Source organism: Amyelois transitella, chromosome 17 (genome assembly GCF_032362555.1).
Source record: "Amyelois transitella isolate CPQ chromosome 17, ilAmyTran1.1, whole genome shotgun sequence".
Classification (NCBI taxonomy): Eukaryota; Metazoa; Arthropoda; class Insecta; order Lepidoptera; family Pyralidae; genus Amyelois; species Amyelois transitella.
The window spans coordinates 7070109-7088112 of NC_083520.1; the positions used below are offsets into that span (position 1 = coordinate 7070109).

General features: G+C 35.2%; 1 protein-coding gene across 1 annotated transcript in view; it reads left to right on the top strand.

The window, feature by feature from the left end:
• LOC106134273 (runt-related transcription factor 3) overlaps nucleotides 1–17320 on the top strand; it is a 39190-nt gene extending 21870 nt beyond the window's left edge. The window contains exons 5-6 of the mRNA XM_013334273.2: nucleotides 13703–13837; nucleotides 16690–17320. Of these exons, the coding sequence (XP_013189727.2) occupies nucleotides 13703–13837; nucleotides 16690–17210 (656 nt within the window). The 3' untranslated portion in view covers nucleotides 17211–17320. The remainder of the gene's footprint in view (nucleotides 1–13702; nucleotides 13838–16689) is intronic.
• Nucleotides 17321–18004: the final 684 nt, after the last annotated feature.

The following is an 18004-nucleotide window of genomic DNA, read 5'->3' on the forward strand; positions in this document are numbered from 1 at the left end:
GACAAGTATTCAACACTTCTCTGAATGGTACATTAGAATTTTTATGCATAGCATAGTTACGTAAAGCTATATTTTATTTTTAATTTGATATACATAGCTACATAATTATGTAGGTATATAGTATTAATATTCAGTAATATTTTGGTAAAATCAAACATACACACAACCACGCCTTTCGCCGGGAGGGGTAGGCAGCCACAAGTTTCCACTAGCCACATACTTATATGTATAGGTATTATCAATAAATAGAAATATTGGCTATATCACTAGTCATAACTTTCGAAAAGGTTCAAATTAATTTAAAAATATTGTCTTGTGTCATCGACCTCAATGTAGCTTTGAGAGAAATAACAATAACATCAAAAGCTGGGATAAAAAACCGACGGCAGAATGTCATTACAGCCAGCGCAGCTAGTCGTGAGCCACAGAGTTAGACAGCCGTAGAGACGGCTCAGCTCTAATTACCCTTAAGAAATGCAGAGATCACAAAATATATTTTTGTGAATACTTAATCTCTTGTAATTGAAAAAGTACAAACAGAGACTTTAATTGGGCTGACGCAACTACAAAAGTATCTTAGTTCACAAAATCTTCCTCCTGGCGTTAATCCCGGTTGTATCCTAACCACTCTGCTTAGGGTGCGCCTTTTGGTGATTGTCCTGGATTACAGAAGATTTTAATAATCCATAGTCTAAGTTCACAAAATATCTTGTTTTAAATGACTTAGATTCCTACCTTCCTAATTCTTGAAAGTTTTAAAAATGAATAAAAATACATATTCAAAATAATTATAAAATACATACATATTATCACGTCTATATCCCTTGCGGGGTAGACAGACCTAATAGTCTTAAAAAGAAAATAAAAAGGTATAAAAATAAATCAAAGACAGGACTTAATGGAAGTGATGTTACAGTACTGACACAATTTCAATTGAGATTCGCCTCGAAAATGAGAACACATGTTTAACATAACTTCAATAATAAAAAATATTTTTTAATCTTTTTTCAATGTTTCGTTCTTATTTCACGTGTCTGACGATTGAAAGTCATTACAAACTCAATGCTACTTTGTAACTTGGGATACTTATAATTATACTTTTCTCTGAAATGAAATAACATGAAGGTTTTATAAAATTACAAAACTCGAAACTGGGAACTGGGACCCAGTAAGTATTTTACTGAATCTTCGTTTCTTATCGTTGAATAGGTATGTCTTTCTTGCAGAAAATCGGTTATTTCTACGATATTGAAATATCAATAAATAACTTTACCAATAATAACAATATCTATTTGGGAAAACGTTCAATCCGTGAAACAATATAATAAGTATTATATCGCGCCCTATTTCCGGTACAATATTTTCGATTTGATTGATCAATTTCGATGATCAATATCTCGGGCGCCGTGATTGGCTACTGATCGCCTACCTGTTCTTCTATTACCATACTTTTCTCTGTTCGCGTTACAATACGTTTAAATTGCTACGCGTTTTGTGAAGAAATCGAACTTAGCGTGCTATGTATATCGAAGATGGATTTAAAATTGTGAGCTTATCGGCGCGTATCTCTGCGGTTACACTTACTCAAATAAAGTCAATCTTGGTGCGAGAGCGAGGGCCCGTGTGAAAATTTGATAACGAAACTATAGATCGATGGGGCTGCAGGAATCGAGGGGCAATAGCTGCGGTTACAATCCGTGCTACTGTGGGATGTAATAAGCGACTGCGGATTCGCCGGCGTCGCCCCACAGCCCGCACGCGCCTCACACATCACACCTATTACTAACTCGATTCCTACCACACATGATTAACATCAACCAATCTTAAATTCGAAATAAGAACATCAATTCCGATTAGACACGTACGCTTAACGTCTTCATCCAAGAATTCCGTAATTATCGTCGACAAAAAACAATGCCTTATCAGAAATAGTCGATAATTGGAGCTACTGACTTCTTGGAGCATTAAAACTATTAAAATGTATGAGGGCGGAGCGGTGCGGGCGAATTAAGCTCTGCAGCCACAAAACCACAGCTTCTGGATGAGCTGGACAGCCTAGCCGAGTATCGATACGAACATTTTACAATTAGCTTCTTTATTGCCGTGAGGCAAAGCGTGCTCGACCAACCAATATAAAGGTAAATCTTAACTTTTTAAATTGGTTAGATGTTGAAAGAAACTTATCAACTTAATTAATGTATGAAACCGCCCTTACTCAAAGACTAAAGCTGCGGGTACAGCTAGATTTACGAATTTCCTCGCTGTTTTTTACTATCCAACCAACCTTTCCATAGTGACCTATTCAGGATATAAAACACATCATCAACAACACTTGCTCTCACTTTACTAAATGACAACTTTTCAAAAATATCAACTAGGTATATGTAACTTCCGAAAAGCAAAGGGATTTCAATTTGAATTATAATCTATGTCAACTAATCAAATTATATATTTATTATTAAATATTTCTAAATAAGCCGACCCAGATATATTTGTTTCATAGTTGATGGACAAAAAGCCAAAAATGCTATATAAGTATGTATAGCTTTTAACGTTCGAGCGCGAGTGATGTCGCAGCCTGCCGTGTCCATTATTCAACTTATTTACTCTATTAGCGTATCCCCCCCTTCCCCCTCATTTAGATTCGGCCACTATTTTCCATCAGCTGCATTTTCTACATTAGCAGCGAATTTGTAAGGGCGCGTTACGTCAGTCCAACCACAAAGATTGGTTATTTCTATCACAGCATCAATACTTAATTTTGAGAGTATGGTGATCGCTACCTACATTATTTGTACTAACTGAATTCTTTGCAATAGATGGTCATTTAACATTTAAATATGCAACAAATCGGTCGGCATATCTGAATCTCCATTCCACCATAAGACATACAGCTGGAGCCCTTTAGTCTTTTAGAGACTGTTAGCTCAGTCTACTTCGTTAAGAAGACGTGATTATATTTTTGTATGACTTAAATATCAATTAGTAAGGGACATCTGTACTTAGTACGCCCTATTCCCAATATCAGTCATGCACCACCGAACCGAACAGCTCATTAAGGTACAACACTTCTTATTTTTACAATATCTCCCTTCCGGCCTTCGCTCAAAACGATTCCTTTTATCGATGCTCGGATTTTGTTTTACGATCGATTATGGAATCGCGAGCACGTACCACGAACGAGGCATTATCCTGGGCTAGGGTCAGGTGGCTGCTACAGCGTAATGTCTCGCATTTGCGGTCTCTCCACAGGATACGCTTGTACCGTAATGAGCAACACATAACGAAACCTTACAAATAATTCCACCCACGAAAAAAACACACCGAATCACGTACTCGTATCCTTCAGAGGAAAACGCGTATCAGATAGCACAAGGTACACACAACACTATCCCTTTCTTTTATAGCAATACTTGCAAGTATAAGCGGGATAGGCGGTTACTGTCGGCCCTTCATATCGATATTTTTGAGGTGTCGGGCTCAATAAGTACAATCAATTATTGTTCTACGTGTTGCACGGCTGCCTTCTGTCGGTAATATGTTTGAGTTTGTAAAAAATGTATTAAAAATTACGCGTTTACGGATACTGACTGTTAAGTGTTTATAATAATTTGAGTAGTTACGCGAACTGGGTAGGTAGATTATCATCATTCTCCTAACGTTTGTTTAAGGTTCGTCCTCTAGGTCTACCTACAATTGCGCTCTAGAAGATGGTAAATACACACAACATGAGTCACATCCGACCTCCACGACCCCATTAACAGACTTTATACGGCTTTGACCATACTTCTTTCACTGAAAGGGCTTATTCCCTTAGTCGCTATTACGACACCCACATAAAAGATGTGAGTTCTAAAAGTGCCGGTAACACACGGGTGTTAACAGGGAAATCTTACCCGGCTTGGATCATGTTTCTTACACAACTTGAAAGGACTTATTTTCTAAGTATTATTAGAGAGATTTCTGTCCTAAAAACCCGGTAAGCACACGAATATCAGAATATATTTTGGTTTAGAAGTGAACAAGTTCAGTACGTCCCGTCAGGCGGTATGATCTGATTATCTCGCCGAGGGAGCACGGACTCTGCACAAAGCAAGCGCACACAATTACAGTGGAGTTGCCTGTTTTATGTCATTGGTTAGAGGACAAATTAAATGTTTCTTTGAAGAATGAGAATGTTTATTTTATGATTTTCGAACATAACTTCCAGTAATGCCATCTAAAAACTGGATATGGATATGGCTCTACATAGAATATATTAAGTTAAGGGTACTACTGACCATTCTTCCTACACGACCAAAACATTACATCATTTCCTTTTCTATACTTAATTTCTATATCAGATGAAGCGGTGCAACCTACCACCGCAATTTCTTTCCGATATTTTGCAAATTCTTTTAACTAAGAATGCGGACAGATAACTTCCCCATTACTTCCTCATAGACATAATATAGCATAGAACAGTTAATGCGTCAATAAAAATAGCAATGAATGCCATTCCCGAGTACCGACGAGATGTGATAGGTAATGCTAGACAGCGTATCGCGTGTTCCTCGGATAAGATTACGCGTTCGACGGGCTGTATCAACGGTCGTCAATCGGCCGGATCCATTCCGTGTAACAATACCTTCGGCGTGGCCACGAAAAATACGAAATCTGCAAAAAAAAAACGGTTATGAGATTTTAAAAACAGTGATTATTTATTCCTCATAAATTTAATTTTAATATAAAGATGCATGCAACAGACAACTTGTTGATTGTTTGCTCTATCTTTACAAGGCATCAATTGCACTTGTCCACATTTCACGTGGAATAAATCTTAATCTGAATTTTAAAGTATCTTCTATTAAAATAACATGTATTTTCAGTGTGACCGCGACTTAAAATACAACTAACATAACATTGTAATAATCGGCGTAACCACAAGTCTGTAGGCAAAAATTATCAGGGTGATAACAGTTACTAAATTAATTATTGAAGCAAATGCTAATTGTTTTAGTCTGTTATTATGTTAATGCAAATTATTTCTTGTTAAGTCTTGTCGGTATGTTTTTAGATTATTCAACCAACGACTCTCTCGGTACATCATATTTTTTTTACTTTACGCTCAACGTGTTCATGTTAGTTCTTCTATTTCTATCACTGATACTGTTTCAAAAAATGAATCATTTCTTTGTGAAACAAAACATACACGAAATGTGTTCTTTAGTAATTAACGTTCCTTATTAGACGTTCTGCTACTTCTTCTTCTTTTTAGCATGTCAACAATCACATTTTCCCATAACATAATCGCTGCTACCACAGCGAAATCTCAGATGTAGTGGCCACACAAGTAATCTTGGCAACTTACATTACACAGTGAACGTGTCTAAGAAACGCACTGAACCGGTCAATGTTACCGTTTGTGTTTTATACGATTGAGAAGTCACCACTTACCATTACACGACCTTGGTTCTAATTGCTTAACTCGACAATGAAAGGTATTCTTCCTTCATTTTAATATATCAGCTATATTTTGTAAATGATGTAAGGAGGATCGACGATTTGATGCAAAGGAGAGAAAGACTCTTTTAAAAATATTTATGTAGTACTTACAATTTTAAATTTATTTTGATGTCGTATTTAATGGCATTAAATAATTCTGATATTCCTATAAATATACCAAAGTATGTATAATTACCATTTACTAAGTGGGTATAATTTTCACATAAAATAATTTTGATATACATAGGTACAAAATATTAAAAATACAGAAGAATAACCCATATACTCCAGATAAATAAACAAAAGCATACACATTTCTAAAGAAATTAAAAGAAATCAGGTGTATAGCTTTTACTCTTAAATATTAATGTGTAAAACTTATTTTATATTTATGTTGAAAATTATGAATGAACAAGCAGCCCTGAGCTGAAAGCCTGGGATAAAAGCAGGCTAAAAAGATTGTGCAAAAATGAGAGGAACGGAGAGAGATTTAGCCTTATCTCAGATTAATCCCAATAATCAAAATTTTACAATAACGACTGAATTAATATATTATAATCAATTTATTTATTGTGTCAAGTGCCTTTTCTGTGGTATTTTTATATCTCGCCTGGAAGCTGCATCGTAGCGGCTGCGGTCAGCTGCAACTCCTAGTACACTATTATTACAACTCATTACTGGCTACCAAGATGCGCTTGCAGTAAAAAAGAAATCAATAAAAAATCAATAGCAATGCTCGCTACTTACACTGCTTTATACTATAAACACGTATTTTTATAATTCAGTGCACCTTCTGGGTAATCATTAGTTTCTGTTACTTTTCTGTTTGTCATTATAGATAGATAGATAGATTGAATACCTCTTATTGCACATAAATTATAACAAAAATCACTTATCCTAAACTTATGCTAAGGTTGTACTAAAGGCGGCCTTATCGCATTATGCAATCACTTTCATGTAACCACGAGAACATTTTGTGAAGAGATAATTTGATAACTATTACACTTATATTAGAAACACAATCGACTGGCATTTTATCGAATTGATTCACGAAAATTGTAGCGTAAGCTTTTTGACAAAATAAAGCTATTGCTAGTACTTTCTCTAACCTTCAAAATTATATTAATGTTACATATTAATGTTATATTGAGAAATATTATCCCTCATAATGCAACTTCATCAGTATTTTAAGAGGAAATAAAATACATTATTTATCGGGATTTCCTATGAAATCATTATTGTAAATTTGGTATACTTTAAATAAATAATTACCTGATATTATCGCTATAACATTTCCAGTTTCAATGCCCCAATTAATAAATATTAACGCGGTCACTTTACATACTGATCTGAAGCATGAGTCACTTAAAAAGTCAGTGTTGTGTTGTAAGTGCCATGAACAATTGCTCTGATTGAAAAATTCAAATTATCACAGAAAGAGTTTTATTTTTTACTAACAGTGCCGTGTATTATTTAAATATGATTGCATATCTACTTTTAGGCTTTTTTTTAAATTGGACATTCACAAATTTATCCTGTAGCTAGGGAAGTTCTAGAAGTAATCTATTTCCAATCGTGATAATGTCAAAAGGCGAATTTATTACAGTTAAACGAATTTCAGGATTATTGCACTTGCAAATCCAATTCTCAGAATAAGTTAGTATTTAGAAAATCATCAAGGTGGAGGAAGGAAATTAAATGTTGGAAAGCGGACTGTCAACGTTCATGAGTCGTCAGTTCATTCATCATTCGTTCGGAGAATCAGTCACAACGGATTTGGGATATATCCCTTTCTCATCATAATAACATATGTTAAATCACACCCTTTTCTCAGAGGGATGGCAGAAACTGCATCTTCTTCCCTGCTTACACACATTCATAACACTCTTAATGTAAGCGGTGGTTTCGGGTGCACTTGGCCTGTCTTTTCGCCAAGACGTATCCGTCATCATAATATACCTACGTATAATTACTCTATGTTAGTAATAATGAGAAATGAACAGGCAAGCCGAGAGTCACAGGACCTTAGCCGTCAAGCATAGGATGTATCGAATTACGCCCTGTTTCGTTGTAAGCGATCTCCGACAAAAACTCAACAAAACAACCAACACGACGCAAGGGGTGAGAATTCTTACGAGAGTAATGAGATTTATACAGCTTCGGTCAAATATGCATTTTTCCCAAGGTACTGAATATTTGTATCGCTCTCACGATGTAGGTAGCGAAGCCTCTTGCGACTTTTGTTTTTATTTTGAAAAGGAGGATTCTTCTGTTATTTAAAACTAATTATAAAAGTCATTCGTACCTAATATAAAAGTAAGTACTCAGTACTCAGATCAATACCTGTACTGACTCTTGAGTGATCGATAGACAACATACAACCAAAACTAATTAGAAAGTTGGAAAGAACTGAACAGACCTCGCTAAGAATGGGTATCCAGAAATTTCCAAGGGATAAGGAAACAAACTAATTAGTTACTCTTAATACTCTACAGGCGGACCTGTAGGCAAAATGTAGTTAAAACACAAATACTGCAATTCCCTTACGTAACTGATTAATTAATATGTTATAACATGTCAATAAACCTTAATTACCTAAGCACATGACTGTAACAAGAACAGGCGGCGCGATCAAAGGCGGCTAATTACCCCCACCCCTAATCAGCGCCCCTGATTGGTCGAGACACGTATTTGCATTCGACAAGTTCACTTGACAAGCGATTGTTGTTATCAGGAACTAAGTGGCATGTGACTAAAAAGAAAACAATAATAGCATAGGTACTTAATAAACCTACAAAAGAACACAATTAAACGATTAACCCATACTGTCTGTCTTCCTCCTGGCTTAAGTCCCGGTCGCATCGTCATTACTCTAGAGAGGAGTATGCCTTTGACCATGGATCAAAGGCATTCTCCTCTCTAGAGGCCCGGGGTATGCCTTTGACCATGGATCCTGGATTGGGTGAGTCAGGTTTTTACACGAAGCGACTCCCGTCTAACCTCCACAACCTTAAGTTAAGTTTTTTTAGGTTAGCCTAACCCATATTGGATCTATTGTTACATATCCAGTTGCCTGAACATGAAGGTAGGTGTATAGGTTTCCCCACGATGTTTTCCCTCATCTTATGAGTACCGTACTTTCTGTAACCCCTATTAAAATTTTAATTATATGGGAGTAAGTTAAGTGTCCGAATGTTTGATAAAGAATTGGTCAATTTACTACTACATATTACTAGTACAAAATTTATAAATTAGTATATCACTGAAAATGTCAGTGTTTGATTATATTAAGTTAGTTAAATATTATCTCGCGTATATACCTACTTTATTTAATTTCCCAGGACGTCTATATCTGTTTGTAATACAGTAAAAAAACAGCTATAAATTTTCATACAATTTTCACAAGACTAAAAGAATAATTGGAAAAATATGCTTTGACAGCCCAACTTATTCTTTTATGCACACACGTCTTTATCATGAAAAACAGACCCAATCTGGAGAGCCAAGTTTAGCTGGATGGCTTCATGATAGAATTGCTTTACTATGTGACGTTCTTCCTAGCCCATAATAAGACTCTCAATTTATTGAATCTTACAATCTGTAGCTGGAACATACAGTCACTTTATTGTTGAATCACTCACAAAACATTTAAAAATATAAAGGATTTAACTAAGCGACTAGGAAGTGGATTTAAATATGTTATCATACCACAGCCCAATTTATGTTTTTTGCAACTTATGATAATCGAACTTATGAGAATCAAGCTAAAAAGTTGAGTTGCCAGATTAAAAGGAAATAACTAAGGAAACTCCCAACGTTTAGCGGTTGCGAACGTCAAAATAAACAAGCGGAAACTTTTCAAGTCGTACGCATAACATAACGCATTTCCACGAATTTCCCAATGAGCGTTTTATTTTCGTTTAAACGGCGGGATGTTTTGACAGTTCAACACGAGGTGTGGGGTTGGTAATGTGACATTACGGTGTTGGGGGCGAGGGGGGTCGGTGGGGGGTGCGGGGCGCCGGTAATTATCCCACGTCAGCGGCAGGCCTAGGCGCCCTGTCTACCTACTATGTTAATGCCAGCAAACTGCTTTCATAAATCTGCCAAGTGTGCAGACTTAATAAAAATTTATAGGTTACGTTCTTACCTAGTTGAGTTGCAGTGTTTGGTAAGTGCGTTGTGTTTTTCGATGTAATTATTCTAACACTTATAATGAAAAGAACTTCTTTATCCAATACACTCCTAAAAAAAGTTATTTATCCCCTTTTAATCTATTTTACCTAGCTGAACAGAGCCGGTTTGTAAAAAATATAGATACACAGTTTTTCAACAGGGCCTCATGATTGCGATTTTCATTTAATGATGTTTACAGGCTTCAATTGTATGAAAACCTAGCCCTTTGCCAATTTTACATCCTATTTTCAGAAAATCTTAAGTATCTCGGAGGAATCTGCCTAATGGTTCGCTTTTGCATGAAACATCACATTTGGTGTTTTATATTATTGGTAAAGACTATCATATGTCAAAAACTTTTATTATAGACTTGTTTCCCAAATGCTAGTTGACTTAACCAAAGAAGCATTATAACATCACAACACATACATATAATCACGTCTACATACCTTGCGGGGTAGACAGAACCAACAGTCTTGAAAGACTGATAAGCCTTTTAGTGCCGGGAACAACACGGCACAAGAAAAAAGAATAATATAATAGAATAATAATAACGTCACAAACTCAGAGCAGTAAAGTTCATTCTACCGCTTATAGTTTATCTGTTCTATAACAAAGTACATATAATTAATTTATTACGAATCTCGCGAAAACGCACCCACATCATTATTTTATTAATTAAATTGTAGACCAAATGAAAATTGGAAAATTCTAAATGGATCATCAATTTGACAACGCTCGCGGTTTTTCCTCTGGCTGTAACAACGTTATTTTGCTGGTTTACTATATCGAGACCGCAGGCCCGATCAGATGGCCGCTTTTATTTAGATACATAATTAAATATTTATTAAACGAATATCTCAATTATACATTAAACCGATTTTAATTTCATGTGCGAGCGCGCAAAATTAGGAACAGTGATCGGTCGGACCGCAAAATGAAGTGGGATCGTTCAATTCGGCACGAACGCAAAGTAATCAAACGACAGAAAGGTAGCGGCTTCAGTAATATTGGCATACTTGAGTTCCTAAAGAGAATGCAATGCCCGGTTGTAGGTACGAGTATAAATCTGGCTCGTATACGGCCACTATCCTTCGATGATATAAAAATTTGGTTACGGATGGTAATATGTTTAGTATAATTATAAGACCATTATAAACTTGTCTCAAACTTAAACTCAAACTCAAAATATTTATCGCATAACTGTGTAGACATGTAGATGGAATTTTAAATACTTTCCTACTTATTTTAGTGCTGTGAGCATTTAAAGGATGATTACATTAGTATTTACCTACTTCTTGAAATGTATGAACAAGGCAGTGAATAAGTTAATACAATACTTACTACGCCGCCAGAAAAAAGTAAGTTTATTGATTTAGAATTAAGTTTTAATATAGCCCGCATTTAGGTCACATTTTAATTAACCTGTGGAAAATACAATTATCCAGACTAATTAAGACTTATAATTCATTCTCGTCATATTTGCGTGCCAATTTTATATAGCTATTAAATTTCTAACTATATCAAACTAATAATAATAACATACCTACATATTATATCATGTAAACCGTTTGAAGTATATTTTAAATTGGCCATAACTTCTATTTTCCTTAATCAATTTAGACCAAACAACATTTTTACAACGATCCTAATTATTTGTAATCCATCTGTGAAAACTGCATTCATATCCATTAAGTAGTTTCAAAGTTGAGACGCACTTACCAGACTGAAAGACAAAAATACCAAAATTGGTTTTTAGTTTCTGTTATTGCCCCCTATCACATCTTGGAAAAATATTTAATGTATAGGCACTCCAGTACTATCTTATAAATATTAACGTAAATACTTATACAATACATAAGGAGTAGAATATTGTGTCCTCTCATTATTTTATAACCCTCTTGTGCCAGTAGCGTAAATCATTATCCAATACTTTTGCTGTGTTGTGTTGTGACTATATGCCCCGTCGAGAATTATAACTTTAATGAGTTTTCTGAACTACAAACGTTTTACTCAATTTAAGAGTGTTCATATTTCGCAGATATAAATAGTTCTCAGTTAGTGCTCTCTGCAGTTTTACCATAGAATTCTAATCCACGAAGTCTCGTCTACAAATTTATGAAACCTATAAGTACTTATAAAGGAAAGATCTGTCCTAAATAAACACCAAGAGATGACGACTTAGGTACATACTTATTCAAAAATCTAGGACAATATTTTTACGGGATCGAAGAAATTCAGAAATTAAACACTTTATTCGATGATGCACAATTTCAAGCTCCTAAAAATGCCAATTGAAATATTCAACACTGTGTACGTGCCACCCATCGCGTAGAGTACCATCAAATATAAATACAAAGACAATGGTTGCCGAATCACCATTTATTTCGATATATCAATTGTTGAATCATTGCGAATAAACACGCTCGAACAATAAATATGTTATTCTATGTATTTCAATTTGAATAACCTTCACTGCACGATAGTCGTAAGTTTTTTTAATAGGTATAATCGTAATTTTCACACTGTAGGCAACAATTAAGTACTCGAACATAAGCAGACAAAAGGCAAATGTATTTTCAATTTGGTTCTTCAGATTGCACGTACTGGCAGTTAGTATTTTTAGATTTCAGTGAATTACGCTCAATTTTTCAAATGTCTTTAGTTTAATCGTGACGGATACTTGCTTATTCGTAAATTCCCACGATAGTGAATTGTTAATTGCACAGAATAAAGTTATACTAAGAAAGGCAGTAATGTCTGATGCTAGTAACTTATGCTCTTTTCCTATACGTTAAAAATGTTAGAATTAATAAAATTAGGAAGAAAAGAATCCCAACAACAAAGTTCATCCTCTGTCAAAGTCAACCATGCTGGCTCGCTGCCAATATTTTGCAAATGTACTTTCACCGGTCAATGTCACATGTATCTAAGGGACAAAGGGTGATTGTATTCAAGATTTCGGCGACGTGAGCCCACTTTCGAAGATTTACTACACCTCGCATGAATCACAGGCAAACCCGATGCGTACGCGCAGAGTTCCGCACGCGTGACCTCCATATTAACAAGTGGCGTAACAATCATGTCTGTATTGATATGAGGATGTATAGATAATGTATGGGTTTTTCATTCTACAGAAGGAAGATATACCATGAAGACTATAGCTTGTTCCAATTGTGGGCAAAAGCGCACTTGAATTGAGCATGCTCATACCACCTTAGACCTCTTTTCAGCATCAGGCAGATTGAAAATAAATGCACTCAAATTTTCTACATCTAAGCAATATTTTGAACATAATACACGTTTTAATTCTCATACGTGATTATATAGGTATACCCACATATATAAAAAAATCTAGTAGAGACTAGTTATTGGAAACGAAACAGTGACGTATTATATAAAAAACAGGTCATTATTTACGTAAGAACTCGGGTACTACACGTCACGAGTTAAATCTGGATTTTCCTCTATTAATTGTATGTCTGTCAATATCGCCAGCTTGTGTGATCTCGTGACTGTGTGACGCCTTCACAACAAGAAATGTTTATTTATAGGTTGTATTCTAAGTAAATCAGAAATTTATTAGATTTTCCCATGCGTTTATATATGGAAACGTATAAATATATCTGATCTATTTTATCCTGATAATAGACCTTTTATATTCGAGTAAGTAGACTTGTACACATGAAATGTTTTTATTAAAATGTTCCTTTCATTCTATTTTTTAAGGTTTAAATAATGAGGTTGCATTCACAGTATTTAAATAAGTCAAAGGGCACAGGTCTAGAGAAGTGATGATCTAACCAGGATGTCCATCTTCAACGTCAAAACCACTACATGGCATTTTGCGAACCTATAGTTATAGAACGGTGCAGAACACATTTACACGCGGGCAAAAACTAAATACTACATACATACATATGGTCACGTCCATATCCCATGCGGGGTAGACAGAGCCAACAGTCTTGAAGACTAAATGGCCACGTTCAGCTATTTGGCTTAATGATAGAATTGACTAAATACTATTTATTTATTTTTTCAGAGAGTAGCGGGAACATCCTAGGTGCAAGTGAATGGAACACGGGATACCCATCCACCGCATCGGTCTACCCCGCAGCGTACGGACCCCTCCAGCCAACCTATTATAAGCCTGATCCCACGATACATATACCTTCAGGTAATTGTTATAGGTAGCTTATTATTTTTAAAAAGTATTTAAGAAATTATGTAGCAATTAAAAAAAAAGCTTTTAAAAAATGTAATGAAAGAAAAGCGGGTGCTCCCAAAAAGATAAGTAATAGAAATTCCTATAGTTTCATTTCTGAGGCAACATAGACTAAGCATTTTAAGAACTAAGTTCTCTTCCTTAAAATTCGTATAAATGCTGAACCTTTACGCCGCATGTGAAGTGAAGTATTGTTTTATGCTAAAGCTGAGTATGTAATCGATAAATCATTTTGACAGATAAGAGAAAGATGTAAATAAATAGATATACAGTTCGATCTGGAAGTTTTCTGGTTAGTAGGGGCTATTCAGAATTTTCTAAAGGCATTATATCTCTCTCTCTCAGAGATGGATCATTTACATTCAGGTTTGCCTCTATAACTTCGGTTACGATATGATTAAGATAATCCAGTAAATTGATTGATATAATTAGGTCATTGATTGACCTATGAAATAAATTTTGGCACACCAGTTAGATACCTATATATTTGGTAAATACTAAAGGAAACAAAAGAAGAAAATGTGTTTCCGCAAATTTTTTAACTTAATTATTTATATCATTAACAAATTATTCTTAATTAAGTCATCAACACCCAACAACGGTAACAACATATCAAGACAGTATACAATTACATTATCCAATACAAATCAAAACCACAGCCGCTATATCTATCTGTACGCACTCGGTACCTAGTTTACCTCCAATAATAAAACAAAGCTGCACTTATTAATATTATTAATTTGCGATAAACATACTCCCTCAATTTATAACCATGTAATGTAGCGGTACACCGCAATGATAGTGACTGAATTATAATAATAGTGAAAATCCTAAAAGTGCACTAGGGTTTATTTCTGAAATTACTGAATTGGTAATTTATTTGCACTTTGCAGAATAAATGAACTCTACGTTAATATATAAATAATTAACATATGTCGGTTTTAACTTTGGAAACCACAAATACACATAAACCAAATATGTTTTTAAAAATCTCCTCGCGGATTTTCACTGGCCGATAAGAAAACCTTTTGAGATCCTATGATAAGATGACCTTAAAGCATGGAAGTGAAAAGAAGTTAGAAGCAAACTAACTTTCCTTGGGTAACCTTTTACTTTCTGTTTTTTTGTCGTCCTCTTTTCCTTTCCATGTCTTTCTGATTAGGTGGCATACCTAATTAGAAAGAGACTTAACAGTGAATATTTCTCTTAATTTTGCTAACTATTCCTGAAAGAAATAAAATAAGTAAATAAAAATAAAATAGCCTTTATTAAATCTCAATTGCATTATAAAATTAAATAAGTACATTGCTTATTCACACACATTTCCATTTTTTTACTTAATATTATCTATCAATTTATTATTATTCACATATTCTTAAAATATCCTTATTAATTATATATTTTTTTATTTACATTATATAGTTAGTGCATGCATATAATCACGTCTATATCCCTTGCGCGGTTGACAGAACCAACAGTTTTAAAAAGACTGATAGGCCACGTTCAGCTGTTTGGCTTAATGATAAAATTGAGATTCAAATAGTGACAGGTTGCTAGCCTAAAAGAAGAATCTTAAGTTTATAAGCATATCCCTTAGTCGCCTTTTACGACATCCATAGGAAAGAGATGGAGTGGTCCTATTCTTTTTTCAAATGGTGTCGGGAACCACACGGCACATGTTGATACATAGTTCGTAGGTATTGTTCAATAATTTGTAACAGTCTCCTCTTCGGCGTAGGGCTCCTCCAACTTCCTCCACTTTTCTCTAGGTATGTCAGGCTTGTCTCCTCCACCCTGTTTCACATCTTTCCCTGAATATGACTTCCCATCTTTTCCTTTGTCTGCTGAATGGTTACCGACCATAACGGTAACCATTCAGTTATTTTCTTAACCCATCTATCTTTGGCATTCTACTTATGTGACTGTGAATTATTATCCTTTCCAGTACATACATAAGTTTACTGAAAGGAAACAAAATCAAAATGTTTTTTCTTCTAAATTCTTTTCTAAAGATCTTTCAGATTATTTTATTGCAAATAAGAAGTACTTTCTTCATTTTCTTTCAAAAAAAGTTTGTATAATTTTAACATCGCTTTAAGTCTTATATGTGTTAGTCAGTGGAACAGTGACTCATGACTTCGTCAGAAAAGTTGCGATATTAATGTAGTTTCCAATTTACGTTTAATGTCGTAAGTACGTCATCAAAAGCATAACTCAATTAATTGGTTGTTTAGCTGTTAATTAATTTTGTTGTCATTATTCGGCAACGCAAAAAAATATGGACAGACTTGTAGCAACCAAATATTACCTATCAACCACAGATAAGTAAAAGGGAGATATTAAAAATGAATGAAAAGAATTATAGGCCACGTTCAGCTGAACAGCTGATCATCATCAGCTATCATGATGCTGCGTATTTTTTGCGAGTGGTTCCCGGCCCCCATAGAAAAAAGAATAGGACCACTCCATTTCTCTCCCATGGATGTCGTAAAAGGCAACTCAGGGATAGGCTTACAAACTTGGGATTCTTTTTTAGGCGATGGGCTAGCAACCTGTCACTAGTTGAATCTCAATTCTATCGTTAAGCCAAAGTCTTGAAAAGACTTAATGGCCACGTTCAGCTAGAACGTGGCCATTCAGTCTTTTCAAGACTGTTGGCTCTGTTTACCCCGCAAGGGATATAGACGTGAATATATGTATGTATTAAAAATGATTTAGATTTTTAAGATGTATCTAACATTTTAGTTTTATATTTTTGTGGAATTACATTCTATCAACCTACAAAATTCTCTTTCTTTTTACAGTAATACCAGAAATCCCCCTAGGACATGCCGACTATGGGGGCTTTCAGACATCGCCAGCGACCTTCAAGGGTAGCCCGAGTGGCACCGGCGCTTCGCTGACCGACCTGAACGCCCCCACGCCCATGACGCCGCAGCGATACGATGCCGGCTACTACAACAGCTGGTCTAACACCTACAACTATAATAATTACCAGTACAACAATATCAATAACAACCCTTCTTGCCTGCAGTCCCATGCACCCTACATAAACCCTAACCCCCAGATGATCCTGCCAAACCTTTATTCCACAGTCAATCAAAACCAAATACACGTACATTTGCACAGCTCAGGGGATAAACATAATTTAGAGCAGTACATACCGAGTGAGATTAAAATTAGCGATATCGATGGGGGGATATCGATAACGACTGAACTTCAAGGTGGTGGGGAAGGAACAGGGTTAGTGCAGACTTGCGAATCCGGGGACGAGAAGCACGGGCTCTACGGCGCTGGCAATCAGGAGGTGTGGCGACCCTATTGACAGTACGCTAATCCTTATGAAGAAAATCAACATTCCGTTGTACATATTGTGATATAATTTTATAGCTAAAATAAATTGTAAAGAAATATTAATGTTAAACATTAATTACCTGGGTGTAGTTATTAATTGTTAACGTACTTATCATATTTAAATATAAGAGATTAAATTAATACATAAATTATATGGTTTTTCATTGGTTTACTTAAAGCTGGTTGAGTGGTCTTGCCGGAACCCAGGCAATGCTAGGTATCGATATTATTAGCAAGATCAGAAAAAGATGAAGAAAAGAAGAGTAACTATTAGCAAGCCCCAAAAATAACCCCTATAAGTTATAATTATCTTTTCAAATTTATTTAAAATTCCGCAAATCAACTCCCAACGCCATCTATCGTTTATGCATGCCTATATAGGTAGATACTCTCAGAAGTCTGAAACTGACACTACTTTCATGTAGGGTACCTACATGAGAGTAGTGTGAGTTTCAGACTGCTTAGATTATAGTAAGTTGCTAGGTACCCTTCCACCCTTTGGTTTACAGACAGTAATGAAAGATGGATGTTATGACATTCAACCCAGCTACAGGTAGCTTTCAAGTCTATTCTATTAGCTCTGTATTCAGTAGCCGTATAGAGACGTGATAATATATGTATTTGTGAATTCTAATTTCTTTTAATTACTTTCACAATATGTGCACTGATGGGTTATTTTTTCAGTGTATGTGACTGTGACCATCAATTAAAAGTTTTTAAAAAGCTAATACGTAAGGTTTTTAAATCTGTGGTAAGAAATAATAC